We start from the raw sequence: 14,184 nt of genomic DNA, 5'->3' as shown, positions 1-14,184 counted from the left end.
TGTTTTGATGATTCCCTTGCCTCTTTTCTTAACATATTTTGTACATTTTATTGTGCATTTTTGTAAATATATTTAATCTCAGGAGAATTTCTAAATCTAAAAACAAACATTGAGCAAAATAAAATCCATCTTTCTTGCTAATTCTCAAGCAAAATTAGTAAAAAAACTTGGAATGTACGTAATGTGTGTGCTTCCAAACGCGGTAGCTCATATTACCTGCTAGAAGAGAATTTTTAAATGTCTGTATGTTCAGGAAACAAAATAATTTTTATCTGTCCTTTTTAAATATAATCAGAGAATCTGGGCAATTATATCAATGAAAAAAAATAGTTAAATGTTATTTTTAGAATGTCATTGGAAAAATGATAAGTCTAATGTGAGTGGTAGACCTGTGTTCTGTAGACTTCACGCAGAAGTCTTCAGGAAGCTTGAGATGGAACACTGAGTGTTCCATAATATGTGTGCGTTGCGCATTAGTGAAAACAGCCAACCTGTGATTCATCCTTTGTTCTTCTGGCGTGCTGTAGCCAGAATATCCAGTCTGATTGACTTTACCGGGCTACTTTTGATCATTTGCGCTGAAAATTCACATACATTGCAGTCGAAATCAAGTCTGCTAAGTGCTATGTCTGCTAAATCAAGAGTATAAATCAAGTCTGCTAAGAGCTCTTGTTGGGCTATGAGAATCACTGACAATAAAATTGCATAAACGTTCTGTGCAAAACAGTGTTAATTTTGGGATCCCTAAATTAACAAAAAAAAAAATTAAAAGTCTAGTGTGACCTACAGTAGGGAGCCCAACTCCAGAATATTAAACCATGCTGACCGCCCCTCCCCTCCCTCCCTCCCCTGCTCAGGCCAGCTCCTCGGCATGTCGAGAGAAGGCGGAGCTGGAGGTGGCGCTCGGTGCGGCGGAGGGCCGAGCGAGCCAGCTCTCCCAGGAGAGCGAGCGGCTCCACCAGCGGGCCCTGGAGCTGGAGAAGGAGGTGGCCAAACTCAACCGCATCATCGATGAGGCCAAGCTGAAGGAGAGCCGGATGGAAGACCGCATGGGCCGAGTGGAGGTGAGCCAGAGGGACTGCTCATAAAGAGGATGGGGAGCACTGCCTACTGGGTTACCACAGACCCTTATACACCATAATACAACAAAATTATTATAAAGTTATTTCTTAGATTTTTGTTTTACAGGAAGTGAAATATGTCTGTCTTTCTTTCTAGCTCAAAGTAATTTATAATCAAGCGTAGCAATTTCATTGTACTAATATTGCTTCCATATTGGCTAGCTTGTTGGGTTGGACATTAAACCCACTACTAAAAGCCATTGGTGATTGATATTCACTGGCAGACGTATTTGCCAGAGCATACTTGAGCGCACACGAAACAATCTGAACGTAATATATCACAGTAAGTACTTCCCTTCTTCAAAGATGCATGATTTCATGGGAATCTGACTGATAATCTCTGAAAATCAACATTAATCCTCCAAAATGTCCATGGGAAATATTGAAAAGCCATGGGAAATATAAATTAGATTTGAGAAGGAACCCAGTGACCTGCGCTGATCTTTTCATCAATGTAATTGTAGTTGTGAAGTGTGAAATTTAATTTCTGAAGTCCCTAGTTTTTGAGTTGGCTGAAAGGGTTTGTTACTGTCTGACGCAGAAAGAGAAGCGACAGCTGGAGATGTCTCTGGAGCAGGCCAAGGAGCAGGAAGAGGAGACGTCCCACGCTAACAGAACTTTAGCCACGCGTTTTGATGACTTACAGGTGAGACTGTGGATCTGACACTGCAGGACTGTGGGAAGTCAGGAAGTGAGGTCATCACAGACATCATTGTAAACATTGCATGGATTGTAGATCCGCTTGATCCTCAGAAACTTATTCTACATCAGTTACCGATAGTCATATTGTTTCATGGAGTCACAACCCCACTATTGAATGAATGCATGATGACCTACAGTACAGACCAAAAGTATCAGACCACCTATGCTTTTGTTAAAATAAACTTAGAGATAGAGGTAGCGAAGAATTCGGATATTAACTGAATTCCTCTCTACATTAAGTTTTAAAAAAAAATTTTTACTTCAGGTGGCCTAATACTTTTGGCCTGTACTGTAAGTGATTTATTATCAAGTCCAAGCTCATGTTTATTTTTTGTGTCTCTTGTTGGACATTCTTAGACATGTCAACCCAGTGGAGATTCTGAACAAGTTAGTATTTTCAGTTAGCATGAGCACATAGAATAAGAAATAAAATGCGTTTTTATTATTCTGTTCTACAGTATATGAATAAGTATTGATCTCTCAACATATTGTTGAAGACAGACTTTTCTGTACACATTTAACACATTATAGAACTGTGCATAATAAAACATTTAAACAAGCATAATAAGTCAGTCTTTCATTGCAAATTGTCACTATTGTTTGCTGTTATATTTTTCAACACTAAGCTAACATTATGTGCTTACTTTTGCGAACTTCTGGACATATTGAATGTCTTTTTTTTTACAGTGATCCATTTCACTGAGTAAAGTCCCCTCTCTGCTCTCCTCTGGTGTTTTGTGACACAGAGAAACATGGCCAACCTGACCCAGGACTACAATGAGCTGAGCGAAAGACTGAGGGAGGAGAACAACCAGAAAGAGCTGCTGAAGAAGACCAAGAATCAGGTGGAGGAGGAGAGGAGGCTGCTGGACCGCACTGTGGAGAAGCTGCAGAAGGCGGTGAGTGGAGGGGACGGGAGGTGCGACGTGTGCTCTCCCCATTCAGGGTCGCCTGGTACTGCTGGGTCTTTACAGATTTTAGCCTCCTTCTGGTGCACATTGGGCAGTGTGAAGGTGAGAGAGAACAGAAAGGCCTGTGGCAAGACTGTGGCATGGCCTAGCTATGCTACGAATGCAGTGCACTGGCTGACCGCATCTCTCCCTCCATTTCTCCAGATGGGTGAGATCGCGGAGGCCTCCCAGACGTCCACGCACAACCTGCAGGTGCAGATCAACGAGTACAAAGACAAGAATCGGCAGGAGGTGAACGATCTCCAGAGGCAGCTGAGAGACAAGGACCTGGAGCAGGAGAAAGCCCGGCTGGCTATGAAGATGCTGCAGGGAGAGGTGCGTATGTGCACCGCCGTGGAACCCAAACCGCACATCCTCCATTGTCCTGAGTCAGTGTGCTGGAAAGCCCCCAAACACTCTCTCCCAAACACACTGGTGCTCAAGCTGCCCATGATTTTGGATTGTCCTATTTGAGCAAAATAGTTGGTTGTGATAATTTTAGCTGTGTATGTGGGAAATATATTGTGATCTAATATGCATTTTCACTGATCCTGAACGAAGATCCTGAAGTGATCCATTCATTTCCATACGGAAATGAATGGATCCATGGTGGTAGGAATAGACGAGCAGTGTTGGGCTGAATGGCCTGTTCTCGTCTTACAGTACGTTATGTTGTTATGTTATGTTGTTATGTTATGTTAATTGTATTATAGTTTGATTATTTTGGTAATGCTTATTTATACTCACATTAGTGGATTAGTAACCGAGTAAGATGTATGCCTTTGCGTGACACGTGGGAGAAATGTTGATGAGTTATAAATGTATGCGTTTGTTATATAAAGCTATAAATCATGAAGTGATGAGTGCTTCTATTATTCCTCTTAGGGTGAGACCAAAACAAAAGATTTTTTATGAATTATGCTGATAATACACACTTGCTATATAGCATGTGAGGCACTTGTTTGTGAATTATTCTGTACTGAAGGTATGTAGCTTGGCACAAGTGTTTTTAAAGACAATTTCATGCTATGGCATTTTACAAAGGGTAGACATGATTCCTTCTAGCTTTCTAGTCTGAATTTCTAGTATAACCTACTCTTGGTTCACCAGCATACTGACTGGTTGGTTTGGGTCAGTTTGTTGTATAGACATTTCCAACAGTCTTTCATTTATATGTTGCTGACCATCCAAGATAGGGTATGGAAGCACGGCCAGATTTTGTGCCTTCTGGAGACTTAACGATGTGTGTCTTCTCAGGAATTTGTGATCCTTCTAAAACTGAACACCACCCATAAAGTGGAGAATTCCATTATCCAGTTGAATGGGTAATGATAATGATGCAAATGCCACAGTAGGAATGGCCGTTACTTCAATAGGGAAGTGTTCAATCGAGCAATAATTGTCTTAGTTTTTGTTAATGTGCGCACGTCTGCTGTGATTGGTAGGCATCGCACATTATGAAGCCAAAACTCATTCATGTGTTGCTTCCTTTTTATAGCATTCCCACACAGCTGGCAGTACTGAAGCTTCTTGAAAGCGTCAGTTCATTCTTGGACTCTAGAGAAAAGTGTATTGAGCCAGTAGTTTATCATTATTTTCTCTTCTTCTATGGTCTTCTGTCTTGAACAGCTTCTTGGAATCTGGCTCCCATCCTTCATGCTATTTTCTGGGTCAGCTTATTTTTAAAAGGTGGAGTGTTCCTGCTGACCCACATGCTCTTGATGAAATATTACTTATTTATCAATAGTGAAAAGTAATGTTTTGTTAGAAGCAGTGTACACAAAGTTTTCAATGTGATTTTGATCAATGATATTTCTTTACCTGCAAATGACCTTATCAGGTGTGCAAATTTGGCTTAGTATACTTTAGCCTGGCATTCCCCAGACAGGTGTTTAATAACCATGCTCAGTGAACACAGGGTAATTGTAAACCCTTCACCCTCCTGTCACTCCTTAGTTGTTACAATGGTGCAGTTTAACCTCTGTGCATCATAGGAATTCTGGGAATGTTGTTTTATATTGGACCGGGGTAGTATGATTCATCTGGTAAAGCCTGTGGAATGTTCTAATAATATTCTTCCTATGTGTACTTTCTAATTCTATCAGTTTCGATCAAGTCACAATTTACGTTTAGAGGTTATGTAGAACTCTAAAATTGAAATTGAAAGTACAGCATATCAAATTAATGAATTCACAGGATGTATGTGAATGTTGGGTAATGGAATGAGTGAGTTTGGGTGTTTGTGTGTATGTGTGTATGTGTCTGTGTCTGTGAGTCTGTGTCGATGAGTACATACCTGGGTCCACTGGCTCCACAGAGGAAGAGTAAAAAGTAGGGTGACCCTTGAGTAATTAATGAAGGCACTGCCCCTCAATATTCAGGACAATGTCCAGTGAATATATTTAATATTTATATTTATGTCAATGTGACTGTCGTCTATGCCTGTCTGTATTTGTGAGTGCTGGTTTCTGGTGCATATGTCAGTGTAACTATGCAGGGCTGTTGTCATGGGTGTGTGCATGTGCATAGGATGCAGATGCTTCTTGGGAGATGGATGCAGGTGTCATTCTGAGAGAACTGGAAGAAGTGGGCATGGTCATCCTGTGCAGAGAGCAGACAGAGGTCTTTCTCCTATGACCTGACGTGCCTCTCTTAGCTCATGATGTCACTCTCCACAGCTGCTGTCAGACCCCTGGCCTGACCAGGCTAGACAGTCAGATTAGAGACCAAATGTTCTCATTACTTCACGCTTTAGTTCTTGGCAAAGTGAAATGTCATCGTTATTTCTGTTTTTTTCCCTGAAAGCTGTTGCTTGCCAGGCCTAGATCCCAGCCTTGGTCTTAATCCAACAGCAGATCAACTTTGTTAACGAAAGGACTAACAGCAACCCCCAGTGCACCCTGGGTGTGCCAAACCAATTTGAAATGGCTAATTATCTTTTCACAAAAAGGCTTTAGTAGTATTTTTATTTCAATAGAATCTTTTATATTGAAGACAAAGAGAGCCATGGGTAAAGGTGAAATTGCAGAATTCAAGCTGAACTGTAAACAGAAAGCATAAACAAAACAGCAATATATGTAACAAGTTTAACTAAATGTTAATCAAGCTGTGAGTAATTCGTATTGCTTAATGGATTTAATTATATATTATATGCTAATAGGACTGTGTAGAGAATCGATGGCCCGTGTAATGGTTTGTACGTGCTTGGCTTGGTTGCAGCTGTCCCAGCTGGAGGAGAACCTGAGGGAGTGCAAGAGAGAGCGCGACGAGGCCGTTCTGACGGGACAGGACCTGAAGCAGAAGCTGTACGACCTGGAGGTGGACCTGGAGACCAAGTCCCACTGCAAGGATGACAGATCCAGGCAGATCAAACTCCTGGAGGTAGGTACCCATGTGCGGGAGTAAACACACAGCACCTGCAGTTGGAGCTAATTTCTCATTTAAAATAATGACTTAGGATAACCAGACCTATAGGGAGTTTATAAACAAGGGTTGTATTGAAAATCATAAGAAGCTTGAGGTGCTCATATTCGGATAAAGAGATACTTTAACAAGACACAGGCTTTAGACCAGCAGGGTGCTGTAGATTGTAATGACCATGGTGAGATAAGACCTCAGTTTAACTTCTGATCCAAAAGTCAGCATCTCCTACAGCATGGTGTCCCCATCACTGCTCTGGTGCACTGGCTTCCTTGATTTTTTATATCAGAATTCCGGACTGAGTCTCAGTTAAAGTATTGATTGATGCTCTGGCATGTGCTTGTAAATATTAATATTTCTATGTTCAAAAGATAAATACCTGGTCTGATAATATGTATAACCGCAAGCTGTAAATTTCAGTGAATTGAAGAAAATGGCAGTTATGGTGTAATCCAACCTGCCTTGCTGCCACGCACAAGGCCAACAGCACAAAAGTAAAATGAGAAGTGAGACATATTTTGTAATCTCATGGCAGAGGGGAGGGAAGCAAGTGCCAGTATCAAACACAGACGCTTTAATTGCTCGCTCGTGATGCACAGTATGTGGTTGAAGAGCATGTTGGTCTGTGATTGTGACCGTGGTGTTCATTCTGTTCCCTGCAGGACAGAGTCTCCCAGCTGGAGCAGGACCTGGAGGATGAGCGGGTCAGCGGGGACGAGCTGATGGACAGGGTCAGCCGAGGAAGAGAGCAGGTGACCTAGCCCCACTCACACATGCGCAGACACACACTCTCGCTCACACACTCTCGCTCACACACGCACACACACACACACACACACACACACACAAACGCATACTCTCACATACTCGGCCCACTCCTACCTTCACGGGCCCAGGACCAGTCGCGCACGGCCTCCACCCTGCTCTGGCTCTTCCTCCTCTCGCCCTCGTCTTTGGCTGCCAGCTTGGACGGAATTCTGCGTTTTGTTTTGGCTTCAGTGTTTCGGAGGACCCAGACTTCTAGGCGTCTGTTTTTCCGCCAACACTTGGCCTGTGTTCAAACAACATTTTTCCAACTTTGACTCACAATTAAATGTAGGCATTAGGTCTTTTTTTTTTTAGTCTTCCGCGCTCACCAAAAGGATCTAGCTGACCTGTGTTTGAAAAAAAAAAACCCTTGCATTTACAGTGTGACAGATAAGGAAAATTGTTGATTGACTGTATTCTATTGCACCACGAGGCCCCTCCTAGTGCTGACTGCAGTTTGGGAGCCCCCCTGCCACACCGTGCCTCCGGGCTGGTCGACCCTTGTTTTACCATGACAACGCCGTAACTCCCGTCCTGTTTGAGGGCGGAGCGCTGCCTTGCAGGAAGCTGCTGTTGTGTAATCGTTCTCTTCGGCCCCACTCTGCCACCCGTGAAATACCACCCTCTTTTCCTGATTTACGCATCGCTTCCAAAAAGCCTCTTTTTAATTCTGCCTTGCAGCCAAAAAAGCGCTCGCCAAGCCAAGCGCGTAGAGTTCACTGGCTTCAAGCTCCAGCGAGCTGCCGCTGCGCTTAAGAGAAAGATCCGATTCTGCTGCACTCTCATAGCTCTTACACCCCTTAGGGCGAGGGAGAGAGAAAAGAACACACTCAATTCGGTAATGTTTCCTCTTCGGATAGGAAATCTGCGGATTAAGCCGTTTGTGCAGTCTGATATCCGAGAGGTATGTGCTTTTCCCCGTAGAAACCAGGGTGGCCAGAAGCCATCACCCGCATAACCGGTGCTGTACATTTCGCCCAGGATGATTTTGATCAGATCACACAGAGACTGAAGAGTTTGGAGGGTGTTGTTTGCAGGCATTCCCAGGTCCCTCCACGGTCCTCATAAGAACAGAGAGACTCTTTGAATCTGTCTGTCTGTTCTTTCTGTTAGGAAACAGAAAGCACTACTCCCACTTACTCTCTTGTGTGGTCAGCAGATACCATTTCCCCTCAGATCTGTCCCTCTGGCTACCTTTGTCCAGGGATGTCGCCTACTGTATAACTCCAGTTCCTTCAATTGGCACCAGACCCACCTTTCAAAGGCACCAAAATCATTAGTTTTCCAGACCAAAGAGATGGTGGGTGAAAAGTATTTGGGGAAAAGGAACAGTGAAAGCAGTGTCACTGTGAGGGGAAGCAGTATCGGCCTCCCTCTCACTTAAGAGCCTCTTTGCAGATCTCTGGTCAGGGAGGCAGAGGTAGAAAGCGGCCGCACCGTAGGTCCTGCAGGAAGCCGGGGCGATTTGCCGAGGAGACGGCGGCGCGGGGTGTGGACGAGGGGGGGCAGGGCGGTGGGGGGGGCGGGGGCTCCATGACGGGCCGCCTGACCGCGGGCCCCTCGCAGGAGGAACACCTGCGCCTCTCCGGGCACCAGGTGCTCCTCTCCTGTCTAAATGAGAGTAATCTCCCCTCTCTCCCCCTTGCCGTCTCTCACAAAGCGCATTAGTTTCACTCCGTGTTCTAGTCTGTTGACTCAGCTCCCCGGAGCAGCCCTGTGCGTGTAGCAGTTACACGGGCCATCATTCATGCCAGCAGGCCCGAGTCAGCCTCTAATTGGCATAAAATATCACCCGTTCTGCGTTTTCATCTCAGAAATAGAGCCCCGCCATCCCGTATCGATTATTTGTCTTCTTTTTTTTTCCTCCTCTCCCCTCACCCCTCCCTTCATCCCTCTCTCACAGGATCAGGGCTATTGAGTGTCATTAAAGAATGGCTCCTTTCACTTCTCTTTCAGCTCGTAGCCGGCTGTAGTCGGAGGGGACCGGCAGTGCTTATTTTTCACACACGTCCAGAGGGAACATTTTAATCACCAGTTTGGTGAATAATCTCTTCGCTTCGGGGAACTTCGTCCGGCCATTATGTGGAGTCAGAGGTCGGCCCTTGCATGCATTGATTGATACAGCGTTAAAGCTGGCTCCACTTTGGGAGCTGAATTTCCTAGTTCTTGGATGCGTGAAAATATCAGAATGTGACTTGATACGGTGTGTTTCCGTAATAGGAAACAGCCGACCTGAAACCAGTTCGCGCTGCCGACATTTTGGGTCCGAATCTTATACCAACGGGAGGATAATTGTTATGACCGCGACATTCTCTTAGCTTGAATATTACACATATTTACCAGCGACTGGATCTACGGCGACATAACAATGCGTCTCATGACAATGCCTGGACGGAATGTTACCAAACAGGAATTCCCAAAAAAGCATAAAAGGCTTTTCCGGCCCCTGCGTGGCGCGGGAGGGCCGCCCCGCCCTACGTGACTGCGCGAATCACAGACTCCTCTCTGTGTCCTCCGTCTGACAGGTGGAGCACATGCGGAATGAACTCCTGCAGGAAAGGGCTGCCAGACAGGACCTGGAGTGTGACAAGATGGCGCTGGAGAGACGGGTAGGGCGCCCCAGTCCTCCCCTCGCCGCCCGAGGAAGCCGCCTCCCTTCACCGTCGCAAAGCAAAGCTATTCATATCCTTCTCTGTGTGACTTCTACTGTCCCTCTCTCTGTCCTCCTCTCCCCCCTCCCTGTCTCTCATAGTGAGTCCTGTCTGCCGAATCAACTTTTCCATATTCTTCCGAATAATTTCACTGTATATCTGTACATTTTTGAAAGAAAGCGGTCATTCAGGCCACAAGCTCATGCAGTGTCAGTAGATATCACACTATTGCCTTCAACCGCTCACAGTTACACTGGCATCTCAGATAGTGAATGAGTGATATTTCCATCTCAGATAGTGAACATGATTAAATCACCATATCAAATTACCATCTCATCAGCAGAAGCAGTTAAATCGCTACTTTAAATAGCGAACAGAGTCAAATCACCATTTAATATAGAGCATCATTAAATCACTTGCCGAAATTGTGCGCACAGTTGAATTGCTTTCTCAAATTGTGACTATCCTCTCATAACAGTTACTAAAATTTAGCACGCAAAGCACCATTTAGCTCCGTGCCATTGGTCGGTCCGGAGAGCACTGTGTAATTAATGAGCGTGTTTCTTCCCCAGAATAAAGACCTAAAGAGCAGACTGGCTCATCTTGAGGGCTCTCAGAAATCCAGCAAGGAGGGCCAGGTATCCCAGCTGGAGAGCCGGATTCAGGAGCTGGAGGAGAGGCTGGAGGCGGAAGAGAGGTAACGTTACAGTCCAACTGCAGCCTCCTCATTATCCCCATCTGTAAGTGACTGCCCATCTCTGCTCAGCTAGGCAGCTAATGTATCTGTGGAAGTCTCAAGAGATTGTACTCAAGTGCGCCACTCAGTTTGAAGCGGATGCCTGAGATTGCGTATGCTGTATGCAGTGCAGCGATTCCTGATTGTGTACAGCGTTCCGCGAGCAACCCACGTGGGCTTGTGAACTGATCTGTGGCCTGGATCGTTTTGTGTGAAATCGGGGTGTAGCGCGGTGTAAGCGTAGCAGGACCGGGCTGCCCTGCCCTGCCCTGCGAAACCCAGCCGAGAGTGCCAGGGCGAGGTTTACCCACAATGCCATTCTTTGTTCCAGGGATCGCGCCAATCTGCTGCAGGCGAACCGCAAGCTGGAGAGGAAGGTGAAGGATATGGCGATGCAGTCGGAAGATGAGCACCACTCGCTGCGGGACCAGAAAGACCAGGTGACAGGAAAACGCGTAACCACCCACCCCCAACCCCCCTTAGTGCACCAAATGGTTTCTTCCATTTATCATGTTCTTTGAAAGGGTTTACCCAACACTGATTATGTTGTCAAGAAATAGCTTGCATGTCAGAACTTACAATATCTGCCATTTACTGTAAAAACCACTGTGCTCTTGATACATCCAATTAGCACTTTGAGATTTATTTATTTCTAATGAAAAGTGCATTACAAATTAAATGTATTATTATTATTATTATTATTATTAACTAAACATTCATCCCAAAGTTTTATTTTCCCAATTTTTGACAGAAAATAAAAAATAGTAGCATACCTGAAATGTTGAATACAAACTCCAATTGAATACAAATTTTAAATAAATTGGTTGTACTCTAGTGGTCTCTCCGTCACCTATAGTACGGTTATATAGAGATCAGCTATAGTACGGTTATATACCATACAGTGAAATGTCATTGCTAACTCTTGTACACAGAATGCGGTTGTAAAATCTGATGTGAGGCCCATGATGAGAGTTTAAAGCAGAGGTGGGCACCAAGGGCTGTATCTGTTTCTGCTTTTCATGCCAGCCTCTGGCCTCAATTACCATAACATCTACAGCATCTGACATTTTAGCTGCATTTCTTGATTAGCGAATGACAGCTGAATGCAGTTCTTGTGTCCCTATATGAAACATAATGCTGTGATCTAATCTCCGAGTTAACCAGTTAGCGTATACTGTCAGTTAGCTCATTTAGCCGGGCTAATTGGTGGAAAGCAAAACCTGCGTACACACCCCCCCCTCCTGGAATTGCCCACCCCTGGTCTAGAGGGAGTTGAGCTTTGTCCTGTGAGTGGAAAAAGCCGCCAATCCCTAACTGTGCGGCCCCCGCGCAGCTGAACCTGAAGCTGAAGGCGCTGAAGCGGCAGATGGACGAGACGGAGGAGGAGATGGAGCGGCTGGAGCACAGCAGGAAGAAGCTGCAGAGGGACCTGGAGGAGCAGGTGGAGGCCAACGAGCAGCTCCAGAGCCAGCTCAACGCCCTGCGCAGCGAGATCAGGTGAAGGGGGTCGATTGGCCGGGTGTCAGGCAGCACCACGCGCGATTGGTCAGAGCGTCAACCTTTTTTGGGAGTGTTTCAGTCGGCAGGGTAGCCCCTGCTTCAGCGTGCAATAAGGGCCGATGACTGCACAGCTCAGCTGGTGGATTAAAGACGGAAAAGAAGCTGCAGCTAGCCACATGCATTTTGCTAGTGTGCACCCTTCCAAACTGATAGAGTACGCGGCAATGATGGGACAGGTTTACATTTATGATTCTCCATTTCAAGTTTTCGTGTAAGAAATGAGTATAAAGGGTTGTTAAAGGAAATAGGAAGTGTAACATACATGGAGACCCAGCTGAACACAGTCCTGCCTTTACTGCAGTCACACAGCGTATGTCACATAACCAAATGCACAAAGACAGTGCCCTGCAGGGTGGTAGCACATGCAGGGGTAGTCACACAGTCACACACAAGGGTGGTCACACACAGGAATAGTCACACACAACACAAGGGTGGTCACACAGGAATAGTCACACACAACACAAGGGTGGTCACACACAGAGGTAGTCACACACAAGGGTAGTGACACACAGGGTTAGTCACACACAGAGATAGTCACACACAAGTGTAGTGACACAGAGGTAGTCACACACAAGGAGACGTTGTGCAGTAGCGCACTGCTGTTCGCTGGAGCCTTACTCCCAGAGTGCCACTCTTAAACGACATTTCTATTTTGTGTCTTTCCTCCATCAGGCGCAAAAGTTCAGCTGCCCCTCTTCTGACTCATTTGGGCGATGACGAGGATGACGACGACATTAGCACCGACGGGGAGTTTTATTACAGCTCGGCTTCAGGACACATCTGATCCCGTCAGCATTACATCACTGGGTCCTCTCAGTGCACGGTCTGGACTCTGAGGAAGAGGAATGTGATGGCCTGGGTCTGGATGGATGTGAAGGATGCTGAAAATTGGATCTGTCTGCCACTTTGGAACTGATGCCTTTATGACATCACAAAGAACAATGCCAAATGCCTTGATGTATAAAACGTGCCTGGAAGTTTGCATTTAATACTTTTCATATGCTGTCCAATACGCTTGACTATTTATGAAATACTTAATTACAAGTATAACGCCAATGCTTTAAATGGACTTGCCTTCATTTTTTATTTATACCTTCTTAAGAAATCAAACATGTTTGATTTTTATGATGCCTTGCCCAGTTGTGCAAGAAAAAGGTAAGGCTGATATATGAGGTGTAGAGCCTTGAAACTATTGCATTTGTTTATTCAGTATAACTTCACTAAATTTACTGTTAATATGAGGTAACTGGAATTAAGGTGAATATGTTTAAAGGGAAATTGACATGAGGGATTATGTTGCATATATTTCCTTTTGATTGACTCTGTATATATTCCGTGCATATATTTGATGTGTGAGTCAGCATGTATCAGTACCGATAAAAAAGACACCATGTATAAAGAAGTAACAAAAACAAATATATTCATTTTTATAAGTCCAGCCTAACTGACACCAGGAAGCCATTATTTTGTCTCGTGCCTTTTATTAAAAAATGAAAAAAGGATCTTGATGAAACTTGCAACATCAAACTATTCATCGTTCACGTTTATTTTCAGTGACTGAAACCTCTCAGAGCTCTACCCAATTGTTACTCTGCACATGAAACTTTATTTACAGTGCAGTAAAAAATAAAATTATGTACATTGTAGCTATATTTTACTTATTATCATATGAAAAATCTCCTTCTTTCATCTCAATTTTCTTCGATTCCAGAGAAAAATATGACATGTATTGCTACATGTTGCTGATGCTTCTCAAGGATATATCAATGTGCGAATATGTGTGCATGTACTGATATGTGTGTGTGTGCGTATGGGTGTGTGTGTGCGACGGTGTGTACGTGTGTGCGTGGGTGAGTGTGCTTGCATTTGTGTCAGATGGGATGATTATCTTAATTAAACTGAAACTGTGACGGACTTGCATTGGCAATCATAGACCTGTTGCTATACTGTGGTGATTTACACTGGATGCATTGACTTGCCCTGCCAAGGCCTAACTTGGAGGATGGCATACCTGCCATCCCAGTCTTGTGGCATGGATCATCATTGCTTCAGTACAGGACAGAGCAGGCTGGTTGTTGTTGTGCTTTTTTTTTTGGGTTGTTTGGCACTTGGGGAAAAGGGTGGGAAACATCCAGCTACTACCTCTCTATGTTCTTAAAGTGTATCGCTATGGCAAAAAAATCTTTTGAAATAAAATATATTGTTTCCGCAGTGAATCTCATGAATTTATTGTATTT

The 14,184-nt window shown here is 44.5% G+C and overlaps 1 protein-coding gene across 2 annotated transcripts in view; it reads left to right on the top strand.

The window, feature by feature from the left end:
- Positions 1 to 14,158, top strand: part of LOC135255345 (cingulin-like protein 1) — a 32,610-nt gene extending 18,452 nt beyond the window's left edge. For both annotated transcript variants that reach the window (XM_064336394.1, XM_064336395.1), the window contains exons 9-19: positions 858 to 1,064; positions 1,663 to 1,767; positions 2,570 to 2,722; positions 2,939 to 3,109; positions 5,993 to 6,154; positions 6,856 to 6,945; positions 9,526 to 9,609; positions 10,224 to 10,348; positions 10,719 to 10,827; positions 11,721 to 11,884; positions 12,620 to 14,158. In XM_064336394.1, the coding sequence (XP_064192464.1) occupies positions 858 to 1,064; positions 1,663 to 1,767; positions 2,570 to 2,722; positions 2,939 to 3,109; positions 5,993 to 6,154; positions 6,856 to 6,945; positions 9,526 to 9,609; positions 10,224 to 10,348; positions 10,719 to 10,827; positions 11,721 to 11,884; positions 12,620 to 12,731 (1,482 nt within the window). In that variant the 3' untranslated portion in view covers positions 12,732 to 14,158. The remainder of the gene's footprint in view (positions 1 to 857; positions 1,065 to 1,662; positions 1,768 to 2,569; positions 2,723 to 2,938; positions 3,110 to 5,992; positions 6,155 to 6,855; positions 6,946 to 9,525; positions 9,610 to 10,223; positions 10,349 to 10,718; positions 10,828 to 11,720; positions 11,885 to 12,619) is intronic.
- The last annotated feature ends 26 nt before the right edge of the window (positions 14,159 to 14,184 follow it).

This window comes from Anguilla rostrata, chromosome 5 (genome assembly GCF_018555375.3).
Source record: "Anguilla rostrata isolate EN2019 chromosome 5, ASM1855537v3, whole genome shotgun sequence".
NCBI lineage: Eukaryota > Metazoa > Chordata > Actinopteri > Anguilliformes > Anguillidae > Anguilla > Anguilla rostrata.
This window is presented reverse-complemented; position numbering and strand designations above follow the sequence as displayed.